Source organism: Megascapheus bottae, chromosome 19 (assembly GCF_031878675.1).
Source record: "Megascapheus bottae isolate mThoBot1 chromosome 19, mThoBot2.hap1, whole genome shotgun sequence".
NCBI lineage: Eukaryota > Metazoa > Chordata > Mammalia > Rodentia > Geomyidae > Megascapheus > Megascapheus bottae.
In genome coordinates this window covers 15,035,431-15,049,160 of record NC_143527.1, presented here as the reverse complement: position 1 = coordinate 15,049,160, position 13,730 = coordinate 15,035,431, and the positions used below count along the sequence as shown (strand labels likewise).

General features: G+C 35.9%; 1 protein-coding gene across 1 annotated transcript in view; it reads left to right on the top strand.

The window, feature by feature from the left end:
* Positions 1 to 13,730, top strand: part of Dcc (DCC netrin 1 receptor) — a 934,207-nt gene that overhangs the window by 821,783 nt on the left and 98,694 nt on the right. The window contains exons 18-19 of the mRNA XM_090353075.1: positions 4,300 to 4,438; positions 9,054 to 9,161. Of these exons, the coding sequence (XP_090209201.1) occupies positions 4,300 to 4,438; positions 9,054 to 9,161 (247 nt within the window). The remainder of the gene's footprint in view (positions 1 to 4,299; positions 4,439 to 9,053; positions 9,162 to 13,730) is intronic.

Sequence of the window (13,730 nt, the reverse complement as noted above, 5' to 3'; positions counted from 1 at the left end):
AAGTCCACTTCCAGTTTTGTCTGTTTGTTTGGTGATTATTAGAGATAAGGGTCTCTAGGATTTTCCCTCCCAGGCTGGCTTGGAACCTTCATCTTCAACTCTCAGCCTCCTGCATAGCTAGGATTACTAGCCACCAGCCCCTGTACCACTAACTTTCCTTTCTATTATTTTTTAAAAATTTTTGCTAACCTTGGGCTTGAACTCAGGGCCTAGGCACCAGCTTTCTCAAGGTTAGCACTCTACCATGTGGGCCATAGCATCACTCCCAGCTTTTTCTGTGTATGTTGTACTCAGGCCTCGTACTCAGGATTTTGTTCATGCTAGGTGAGCACTCTAGCACTAAGCCACATTCCCCGCCCCCACGAACTTTCTTTAACATTGACTTTCTTGTTTGCCTTTGAAAACACTTTCCTGTGGTAAAGAAAGTTCGAACTAATGATACAAATTATAACTGCCCATGTCCCTGCCCTCAAACACCCTTAGGCACTCTTGGGGGCACATTTGTGACCCTAACATTGCCAGTTTCAAGTCTCTAGTGACCAGCCTCTGCACCTCTACCAAAGGGTTATTAATTGAATAATTATGTAGCATTCCAAACACAATTTTAGCATGCACAGACACTATGCAAGTGTAAATAACAACAAAGAGATTAACAAGTGGTCATTGATCAGTCATTCTATATCCATTGTAAGATACAGAGAAGCCAGACATCTAGAAATAAAACGTGTTCTTGATATCTTAAGCTATTATGTATAATTTGGGGAATTAGTCATCTACTTACTTGTATTCTTAAGCTATCAACTAGCTTAATGTATGAACCCACATTTCAAAGTTAATGCTTTGCCAAAGGATACCTGGGAATGAAACTGGAAGCTTTGGAAATAAGAAAGAATGTAAACAGCACCCAACACCAGGGGATCCCATCACTCAACCCTGGCCCTTGAGTTTCAGAGCATTTACTTTCCACTCTACTCTTTGTCACTACCTTAGAGTGTCTCTCAGGGAGAATTGGGTCATCTCTTCGCTGTTAATTCCAGTGAACTACTATCTCTGTTAATCTGATCTCAAGCCAGGGGTGATTGGAAGGGGAGGGGGTGTTAAAATGTCCTTGGGGAATTTCTGACTCCAACCCAAGGGATATATAGCAAAACCGCATGGATAATTTTGTTAAGTCTTCTTTCTTTCTGTAACCATGATGGAGCTGCTTCTTATGTCTTTCAAATTTTAAATCACGCAAAACTCACATTTCACTCTAAATCAAATTTTAGTTGAAAGCATTCAAAGACAGTTTTCTTTAGTATGGCTGAACTGTGAGGATGAGGAAAAAAAAGTGCTGGCAAGTCCAAATAGTATCACTGATATAAGATATGAAGTAAGTATGCCATATGTCTCCTTACAGTGCTAGATGTAAGACTCAGCGCAATCGTAAGTAAAGCTAACATCAGAAAGGACAATCAAAAAACATATGAGAGTATTAAAAACATCTCTTTATAGACTGACCAATTAAGTTTACTTTTCACAGATGACTTTTCCTACTTGCAAATTTTTATATTTATAATTGCTCTGGTTTGTAGATTCATTCATTTCACAGAATAGCTATGGACACTTTGCAAGAATCTGAAATGTTCTAACAACAATGATTGCTTTCTGAAGAATTGTTTTAACTCCAAGATTTCTTGAGGCAAATGATTTCAATTGACTAGTTTGTACAGCAGACATGGAATATTGAGCCTCATAAAGAATGACTGTAAAGTGAGCCTCAAACCTAAAGGCATTTGAGTTCAACTCTGCTTTTTCCTCTTATCTTCCCTAAGGCTTTCAATTACACACACACACACACACACACACACACACACACACACACACACACACACACACACACACACCATGCTACACCTATATCCTGAGATAAAGAGCTTTAGAGTTAAGAATGGAATATGTAGCACAGAAAAAGAAAGGATCTATCTGGTCTGCCAGAAAGATACATAATCAATTTTTTAAAAAATCTGCTTTGTAATTCTCAAATTACTGTCTTAGCAAATTCTTGTCACTTATCACTATCGCTTCATACCATAAACAAGGCAAGAGAGACAAAAAATATATAAGGAGTCAAAGAGCTGGGCTTAAATATTAGCATTGCTAGTTTATTTCATGTTAGTTTTCTGAGTCCTTAGTTTTCTTACCAACATGACTGGAATACTCTCATAAACCGTAAAAACCCTAAGTAAATACCCACAGTTTATTATGAGTATAAGTGTGTGTGTATTTGTTGCTCAGGGGAGACATAGGTAGAGGGTATAACTTGTCTAATTTCTATGTTAAAGCTAAGGTCTATGTTTTAATATTTCTCCCCTGAGGAGTAGCCTTATAAATTTTAGCCCAAGCTGAGCTACACTTCTGATACTCAAGTTTAGTTGTCCAAAGCTATTATGACCCTCCCAATTAAAAGGAGGAATTTTCTATCATTCTTACTGAAATATTTACATGAATGTCCCCATTCATGAACAGTTTTCTAGAACTCTCTAGCTATAATAGGATTGTACATATTGTCCCCAGTGGTTCAAGTGTCAGTCTCCTTGCTTGAAATGAAACTATAGGAAATTTGATTCGCGACTCAGATCGTATCTAACACTGAATGATCCGTGAGTCATTGCAACTGACATTTATTTAATGCTCACACTGAACCTAACACTATTTTACACAACTTGTTTCACACTCAAAATAATGCTTATCCCCTTATTGCAAAAAAGAAAACTGAGCCCCAGAACATCACTGCCTAGGTATTCTGTGTTTCCAAAAATAACTGTCCATATTTTCCCAAAGTTTAGGATAAGTATATTACTATTATATCAGTTTCTAGAGCAAACTGAATAAGTTCATGGTAATCATAAAGTATGAATCTGTCATTCTAGAATGTAAGCAAAGATTACGTGGCTTAGTGACCCCTCTAACTGCCACTGGTGTCCAAGTAGAAGACTGGGGTTTAGAAATGATCACACACAGCCCCTGGTGGGTTTGATGTTCTGTATCATTCTTTCTCTTCCTCGTCTGCTACTCTTTGTTTTATTTGGTGGGATTCCATCTCCTTGATGATGCATAGTACTTTTATGTTTATAGAAGACATATTTCATAGATTTTTTTAAAGAAGATCTTCTGATAAGTTTTTTTTGAGTCATCCATTTAACAGGATGATCAGGAATATCATGGAAATTTTATTAGTGCTGTTAAATATTTACTTGGTGTTGTAACAAAATATAGGAATTTTCATGATTATAAGCTAACCTAAGAAAGATTCACACTAGAATAAAAAAGATTTACCATATTACAGTACTAAGGAGAGATAGATTAAATTATCTGTCTGTGGGGGTGAGGATATACAATGAATGTAATAAATAGAGAAGCAAAAGTCAATATTTAAGTTTGGAAGAAAATTGAGTTCTAAATACAGCCATAAGTAGGCATTTAAAAGAGATGTAGTAGTTGCAAATCTGCCAAGTCATGTGGGAAATAATGCTTTAACCTAGGAGACTAATATGTTTTCATATCATTACCATATTGACATTTGCATAATCAATAAAATATAATATACATCACTTAACTTTCTACTAAAATAGCTTTAATTTTTGAGAATGGCAAGGATGGGTTCAGAAGGATTAAAAAATAACACTAGTTTCATACCAATAACATTCTTTAATTTTTATCCAGATCAACTGTATCCATTTTCATCCTTAAATGGTGCTTTAATGCTAAATAGATACAAAGGAAGAAAGTCATACTGAACAGAAATCCTATTTTTTAGTCCTTATTCTAAAAGCAAAGTAGACTATGGAAAAACTAAAGTCTGTATATTTTAGAAATATGATAAGCAGTAGAGCATTCATAAATTCCCTTTACTACTAGTGGAAAATGATAGTGAAAATCTACATAAAATATATTACATTAAACTCCCAATCCCTTCTCCACAGATTTCAGTTACAAATAAATATGTTTCGATCAGAGCAGACAACTTGCAGAAATGGAGTTAGCACATCGAAATGCAGTTTGTCCTATTGTTCAGCTACTACTTCACTTAGGAAAATATGATCACTTCATTGCTTCTTTGAACAATAGAATGCTTGATTTTATTGATCATATAATCACCATATAGAAACTTGAAGACAGAGAAGTAGAGTCCACATGGCTACTATGTTGAAATTCATTTTCCACTGGCTTATCTGTTAGTCTGTCTACACGATGTGATTATTTACTGAGTTGATCAAGTTCATTTGTTTCATCTGTGCTTATTTCCTACTTGTATAGTCAGAAGACACAACATCGCTCAGCTACACAGCAACAGGCCTGAAGCCAAACACGATGTATGAGTTTTCAGTCATGGTGACAAAGAACAGAAGGTCAAGCACGTGGAGCATGACAGCACACGCCACCACCTACGAGGCAGGTATGTGAAGAAAGACTGATTCTGTAGAAGTTCACACATGCACAGTGCAGCTTCCTCTCCTACCTCTCCTCCTAAACAAAATTGTGTATCCTTTATAGTTCATAGTCCATGTGTAACCAGTAGAATTCTTCAAAATCAAAGTGAATCCCTAATGGATAAAATGGCATATATATATATATATGATGTATGCAATATATATTATATAATTATATGTCTTATATATTATATTACATATAATAGCATGTATAATATGCAACATGCAATTATATATAGTATATTACTAGTGTAAATTATAATATATAATATATTACTTTATGCTATATATTATATATTATATATACATACCTACTTCATAGGTAGTGGCATGTGCTATCATTTCATATATAATATATCATTATATAATATGTATGTATTATATAATATGCATTACATAATACAAATTTGCATATCTTACATGACAGATTATAATAAAATAATATGCATTATATAGTACAAATTCATATAATATGTGTAAGAATTTAAATACATAATATGTGATAGTACATTTAAATAGCATATATAATATACATAATACATATACTGTGCATATAACATATGTACATATGTATGTGTATAACTATACATATAAATGTGTATTATATACACAAAAGTAATGTGTATATAATATGCATATAACATAACATCATATGTATTATATAATATTAAATACATTATGCATATTGTATATAAATTATTATATATATCCTATAATTTTAAATATAGACCATTCATACATATATTGCATTTAATCCATTATAGAGTTATTCATGTAACATATAAAATCTTTGGAATGTTCCCTCATGTGACCTGAATATGCACCTTCTCTTTAATACATTTAACAAAAGTGTAGGAATCCATCTGTTGATCTCTATTCAAAATAGTTTTGTGTTTGAACAGCAATCATCCTGAGAGATATTTCTACTGTGGAGAGGTATGAGTTACAGAAGAAATCATTGCTTTACTGTGTTGTTTCATAGATACTTACCCTAAATAAGGACAGCTGGATGTGGGAAGACATTTCCAGCTAGTCTTGTGCTTTCTTTGGATGGGGAAATATAGTAGAAAACCATTATGCAGATTGAAATAATTTAGTTCACTGATGATACAATTCACTGTAAATTTGCTTGGCCCATTTATTATGAACCTAAATATAGAGCTTATAACATTAGCTAAGATGAAATGTATTTAATTTATAGGTCATAGAACTCCACTTCTGAAAACTGCATATTTTTACATTGATTCTATATATCATATAATGGTTAAGTGTATAAGTTTAAAAAAAATCCAATGAAACTCTTCTCTGACTAGGCTGAATTTCTATTTACCTTAGAACTTGCCTCATAGCATTAAAATATTATTTTTCTATTCTGGGCAACTTCCTTAGTTGATAAGGTTCTACTCCCAACCTATTTATATTTTTCTACCTTTCCCCAATAAATATTTTCCCTTTTACATATCATATATGTATTATTCTGTCTCAGAACTCTAGTGCCAATTTACAGAGATTCATAGGAAGTTTAAGACTAGCTAAATGAATTATATGAAATGGGAGATATAATAGATCTTTTCTCCCTTTTTTTACTTGAAAAGAAATGAATGAAATTAAATGAAAATTAGTAAAAGCAAAACTAAACTAAACCTAAATTAAAACCTCACCTTCGGACCTTAATGACTAGTGATTTTTATCTTAAAACAAATCCATTCTTTTTGTCCTGTTTCATAAGCATAAAATGCCCACCAACATCTGACTTGATAAATGGGCCTTATTGATCTATCATCATATGCCTGGCCTTGTAAAGACATCAGTGGTGAGACTCATTGCAGAGATAAAGATATTAACGCTCAGAAATGTGGTTAGTAGAGATGATGATTGCCAAATCAGGTTATGATCCGGATCTAGGCATGAGGATGAGATCCTAAGGTGAGGATGGGAAGCAGGAAGTAATTCACAAAGGTCTGCGGGCTTTATAACTGTGAGAAGGAAATGAGGTGAATGAGGGAACATTATGAGTTGTTTCTAATTCTACAATAACATAAAATCTCTCTGGGATTTCATAGGCTGGATAGTTTATGATCAAGAAAAGAGTAGCTGGCAAATATATGAAGGGAAATATTTTATGCTGTGCAGCTGGTGAATCCTTTATTCTATTTTGATTCACTTAGGCAACACAAAACTAACTGGAAGGAGATCTGAAAAGTTAGGTTTTGGAAAGGGCCAGAAGCCTGCTTTGGAAATAAAGATATATGGTTGCACCCTTTTAGGGTGTTGTGATTTTGTTGTAAGGTGAATCCAATCTCCCAGACAGAGAGACTCCACATTTTGAGAAATCAAATTGGGAGTCTTTATTAGGATGGCATCTGAAAGAGGACTATTGTCACAAAGACCTGAGAATACCCTTAACACTGTTAGAAAACTGAGTTTTGAGAGCTGGAGAGAAAAGAAAGCACCGGAAAAAAGAACAATACCAACAATCCAGGTCAACCCTAAGGAAGACCTGAAGTTGAATTTCATGATGACTGGAGCAGAGCCAAGAGTGAGGACACAGCCCTGGAGACCTGATGTAATGGTGTCTGAGCTGCTAGATCTTACAGCAGGGTCAGGTCACGGTCTAGGGTCACAGGAAACCTGAGAGTCTCCCAAGGCACAGGACTGACAGGTCCAATTACCTGTCATGCAAGTCCCTTCCCTAACCTCTAGGAATTCGGGTGTGCCCAGCGACATGATACGTTTACATATCTTCCCAGGGTCTAAACCACAAGGTGTATCTGCAGCTCAAAAGATGGCTTGCCTCACCTCTGGGCCTCTGAAGTCAGGCAAAGAACCCTGATGGTCTAGTTAGGTACCAGGATGCCCGTGAGAACAAGACCAAGGTGACTTACTTAGACTCAGTCTTTCCCTTACTTCAATCACAGTGTTTTGCTTCTGTGCTTGCCATCTTGAATCCAGCATCCCAACTTTCCATGAGATCTCTTAAATTAAGAGATTATATAGCTAAGGAGACGGTGGGACAGAGACTCTCAATGAATGTTGCTATCCAACTTGTATCACTCAGAATGTTTGATCTTTAAAGGAAAGGGCCCAGTGCCTCTCTCTAAAGATGTGATGGTAGCAATCTAAACACCAAATGACTGCCATGATTCCCATGGCAGCAATATTCTAAATCTTGAATGTTCACCTCCATTCATGCACTCACTATAGAAATTCAAGGCTAGAAACATACTTTGGGAGGTAGAAATATCAGAGAGCAGGGTTTAATGGAGTTGAACAAGTTACAGTCCTAATATGGTTCTAATAATATTCATCAGGCCCTGAGGCCAGCACTTTGTATCAAAGGTAAAGACAATACAGGTTATATCTTTGAGAGGATAATAATTCAAACAGAAGAAGAAGAATTGGAGAAAATCCAGCAGCAATGTAAGAAATAACAGTCAAAAAGGATTGAGATAGGTTAGAAATCACAACAAATGGATGGAGGGACAAATTCTCTGGGGAATAAAGAGAGATTGTTTGAGGGAAAGGGTACTTAGCTATAGCCTATATGGCTCATCAGGGATTATCACAGGAAGAGAGTGGCACGAGTAGTAGATGTCGCAAAGATTTATTTGAGACATGAATGACTCCAAGTGACTTGATCACAGTATTTGAGGGACAATAGAAAATCATGCTTGAAGAGAAAGTGCCAATCGTAGAAAAGGTGGTGTTTATTATCATTGGTTTCTGTAGAATCCGGGAGGGGTCAGTCCTGGACTTGTGTCCATCTGGGGTATTGTGTGTGTGGATTTTGTCTATGTGCACATTTTAGAAGGACTCAGCCATGCTGATGACCAAGCCACTTCATGGAGTTTTTAATGTCAAAAGTGATCATTCACATTACGTTATATAAGTAATATGTCTTCGTGCAAATTGTAACTCATTGGTTTGTTTTGCATCTAAAGAAATGCAGAAGCTTTTTTTTGGTAAAATTATAAACTACAGTTGTAGCATAATTTTTTTTCTTACAGAGAAATGCCCATCAATGTCATTATGTACTCATTGTCCCATCATGACTTTTTTTTTTTTTTTTTTTTTTTTTGCCAGTCCTGGCCTTTAAGCTCAGGGCCTGAGCACTGTCCTTGGACTTTCTCAAAGCTAGAGCTCTACCACTTGAGCCTCGGCACCACTTCCAGCTTTTTTCTATGCATGTGGTACCAAGGAATTGAACCCGGGTCTTTGTGCATGCTAGGCAAGCACTCTACCACTAGGCCAAACTCCCGGCCCCCCCACCATGATTTTTGAACTCTCAGGGTGTGCTCACTTGAAATCACCTGTGTGTGTACATTCCAGATTTGGAGATATTTTATTTACACCTTTGAAGTTACGTATCTTGCATGGAAATGCTCCAGGTTTTACACTTTTTTTTGTTTGCTTATGTAATGCAAATCCTTGTAATAGTCTATCAATGTCAGTGTCAAAACCAACAGAATGCAACAGGCTTCATGATAGATTCTAAGTGTCAACATCACTAATAAAAGTTCTGCCAGTGACTGTTTCCTTTCACAACCATTGACAAGGCCTTGTCTGTGTGCCCTCTCACAGCCCCGACCTCTGCTCCCAAGGACCTGACAGTGATTACCCGTGAAGGGAAGCCTCGTGCTGTCATTGTGAGCTGGCAGCCTCCCTTGGAAGCCAATGGGAAAATAACTGGTAAGAGCCCCCACATTTGCTCTTTACCTTAGTGTTTAGAGTCTGTCTCAGCATCTCAGTTCATTCCCTGGCCTTCTCTGTTTATCCTTTCATGATCCCCTACTGGCTAAGAATTCTCTATGGTGCATCCAAACACAGGCACGCATGCACTTCTTCTGAGCTACTTTTTGGGAATGTGTGTTTCAGCTGGGATAGACCTTTGTTTTTCATCTTCTAAGGCATTAAGCTAACCTTTCATGAAGTGCCTCTGAGAATAACTGACTACAAAGAAGCTGGCTGTTTGGCAATTATAAAATACAAAACATGCCTAATGCCCATTTATTTTTGTATAGCACATGTGAAGGAAGTTAACCAGAGGTTTTTTTTTTTCACTTAGGTTTTAAATTTCTCTCAGGTTTTAGCTTCTTTCTTAAATCATGAGGTTCAGAAAATACTTGCTATTGACTGACAGAAATTGAACATAATGAATATTTTACAGTGACAGATTTTATTTTGTCAAATATTGCTGATAACATCAATGCCTAATTAAAGAATCCATTAGAAGCCTGTAATGTTAATTCAGTATGAAAAATATAATGGGATTCTATCAGGGATTTTGCATTTAAATGATCACTTTAAGCTTTTAATAGGTGTCTCCATAGCATATAATTATTATGAAAAATATTGTATGACTCCAAATATCCCCAGTATAGTCCAATTAACTGGAACCATCCAGTTAGAAGCATGTAAGAATCACTCTGCTTCTTCTTTTCTGCACACATGAAGTGGCTAGCTGTATTGCAAATTAACGAAGTGATTCAGTCTCTAAGTGATCAGAGAGAAGCACAGAAATTGTAGTCACCAAAGGCACGCTTACCTTAGGATGAGTTACATTCTCAAATCTACAGAGCAAAAGAATGGTATAAAAGTTCCAGATGTGATTGAAATTTAAGAGTTTTCGTCTGTAGGAAATTGCTTTTCTGACAATAGCAAGCCAAATTTTCATTTGAGCCAACAAATATGAAAAAAAGAAGGCATAAAATCCCCTACACATATTTTATGTTTAATCGTCAGTGTGTCAGGCCTTTTCAAACTGAGGTTGACTCATTCCAATTTACTCTTTTTCTCCTCAGTATCATGATTTCTTCATATCAATTCTGTTTCAGTGTTTTGGTAGCTTTTGAATTTTTTTGGCTTTTTTACTCAATGCCAACTTCGAGTAAAAAAAAGCAAAGCAAAAGCACCAGATACTAAAGTTAAAGCCCCAGCATTGCCACTCAAAGAAGAAAATATTGATTCACCTGATTGAAAAAAAGGGGTTTTTGATGAAAGGATAGCAAATAGTATTCTCCATAACTTAATTTTTATACTTACTTCTTTCTAAATAATCAGTAGACTACCTTTCAAAGACAGCATAATATTTTCTAAAGAAATAAAGACAGAATTCTAGCTTGTATTAAGAAAATTTATATGCAATAACGTACTCAGTGTCAAAATTTCAGTACTTGTATACGAAACATTCTCATATGTTGGAGATATCTGTTCAGTAATTCTCACTCATTAGAACCCATCTTTCACAGTGGAAAATAAAAGTACAAGCAAGAGGCAATATTTTTTGCCTTTAGAAACCTGCCTCAATCCTTATAACAAAGTTAGGATCGTCAAGTCGTGATATTTTGATTGAAATTCAGCAGGGAGCAAGCACGAAGAACTCTTCACAGAATGTCTATTCCATGTAGACTTTGGTTTTTATAGTCAGTTATTTCCAAAAATTATGATATTAAAATATTGAAAAGATTGTTTTAGGCCACCAGGCAAAGGGCATCGTGTGCTCTTCTGAGCCTGTAAGGAAATACAAAGGAAGCACGCGCCTGTGTCCAGTGCAGTGCAGTGCAGTCTTCCACGATGCTGATGTCTCTTTTCCAACATGGACAGCAGTATGACATGCTGAGAACTCAGGCTGTGATGCTCACACAAGTTGTTCCTCCTCTCTGATTTGTGTTACTTCCTCTCCTGAAAAATAAGGACAGAAACAGTCCCTCCTTTATAAGATAACTTGTGTTTTTTATGAAATCCATAAGCCATTTTCTTCTGATTTCCAGATAGTCCTCTCACATTTCCTAATGCTGTTCTGGATCCAGACTGCAAGTCTTTTGTTCCCTGGAAAATAATGAAGATAAAAGATATCTTGCTATATATTAGACAAATATGATTCTAATAGGGAATGTCTAGTTCTCAACTTTTTTAAAGTACAGCCTTCCCTTTAAAAGTTAGGAAACTGGCTGTGTACCAGTGCTCATACCTGTAATCGTAGGTACTATGAAGGCTAATGATTTAGGATTGTGCTTTAAACCCAACCTAGGCAAGAAAGACACCAGTTACCTACCAAAAAGCCCAAGTAGAGCTGTGGCTCAATTAGTAAAGAGATACCCTTGAGCACAAAAGTTCAAGGACAGAAGGACAGTGCTCAGGCCCTGAATTCAAGCCTCAGGACTAGCACACACAGACACACACCACACAAACACACGTGCACATGTGCTCATGCGCACATATATGCACACATATTAGGAAACTGCTAAAATAATCAGAATTGAGAAAGATTTACATGTCCAACTTTAATTATTTTATTCCATTTTTAAATACTTAAATGTGTAATATAAACTTACACTGAAGGTAAATGTTTCATTCTTATTTGAAAAATGTAGAGAGTTGAGAGCAAGGGTGGCTGACCTCAACATGGGAACACAGTTCTGCAAATATTCATCCCCACTATACATGAAAACTTGAGCGATTTCATTACGTGTCATGAATGTGAAACTTACATACTTACAAACTACCAAACTTCATTTAATAAGTGAATTTCAATACCTATTATGTGAAGACCATTTTATTAAGTTTTCTGAGGAATAAAAACCCAATAAACGATATGGCTCCTGAACTAAAATAATGTTTCTCTCCTTTTGAAGAGATAAGGCATGCACATAATAAAACCTGATTTTTTTACCCCTATTAGAGCCTTCTTTTCAATAGATAGGGTTCTTTACGGATAAGAATGGAGAATATTTGGGCCAAAAATATGGAGATATTTTATTGATACTGAAGATGGAGGCTGGGTTAGAAATGAATGGAAATCCCTGAAAATGACTTTTTCTTATACCAAGCTATTTCTCAATCCCTGATCCAATGATATCTCACAATATCTTTTGAAATATAACCTTCCAACTTTAATATTATTCAGAGGCAAAAGTCATAGAGAATTTTCACATTTTGTAGCATTGTTTACATTATACATTAGCAATTGTCATTCCTATGCTTGAGCTGCAAGCAACTTAAGACACTCGTATTTACATCATTGACATTGCAACAAATAGCATATATATACATATATATATACATACATGTATGTATACATATGAATAGATCACATATCAGCTAAGGTAATGAAGCTTTAACTCAAGATCAAAGACATAACCTGGGGCAGATTAATAGGGTTGGCCTTAATTTAGTGAACTAGGTATGTGCTGTATCACAAGATAACTGTGTATTTTTTCTCACTTTCTGTGGGTCTGAATTTGAGGATAATTAGTTAATATTGTACTTTAGAGCCTCTTGCAAGGCTGCAAGTGAAGGTGTTAGTCTGTTTTCTGTTCTTTGGGAAAATACCTGCTTCTAAGCATATTGGGTCGTCAACAGCAGTCCATTTCTTTTAAATTTTTCTACAAAAAATCATCACCATTCCCTGCCATGTGATCTTCTTCCATTTACTTTATCAAAATTAGAATCTACAGAGTGTGATAGCAAAATAAAAGTGTAATTTTCCCCATTTCCCCCCCACACCTCCACCCCTCCAGATCAAGACATGAGAAGGGCATCAATGTATGTGGTGAATATAATGTAACCCTTCTATTAATTACAATAAAAATATATGGAAAAAAGCTTAATTTTCTATGACTTAGTGAGGGATGAGCTATCCTGTCACACTCACTGTATTCTACTTGTTAGAAATAAGGCTTAGTCACCTGAACTTAGATGGAGGGACTTACCAGATGTAATATCAGGGAGTAGGGGAAATTGGAGTGTTCATATTTGGTCTCCACAAAAATTCCTGCCTGGGATATCATTTTTATAAATACTTTATTTTTGCCAGTCCTGAACCTTGAACTCAGGGCGTAAGCACTATCACCGGGCTTTCTCAAGGCTAGTGCTCTATCACTTGACCCGCAGCACCACTTCCGGCTTTTTCTATATATGTGATACCGAGGACTCGAACCCAGGTCTTTGTGTATGCTAGGCAAGCACACTACCATTAGGCCAAACTCCCAGCCTGATTATCTTATTTTTATAATTCTGTAAATTATACCAATGCTTTAGGTAATCATTAGAAGCAGTCAGATCCTGGAAATATCAAATAGGGAGAAAAGTGAAAGCTAATATATACAAGTTTTCAACTCTGATCCATTCCAGAAAAATGAGTTTCTGAATATTGAAGTTTGTCACATGCTTAATCCTATGAAACCACAAGACAGAAATATCCAGTTCAGAATCCAGATTGATCCCCCTGGCCCATCTATAATTCTGCAAGAGACTATT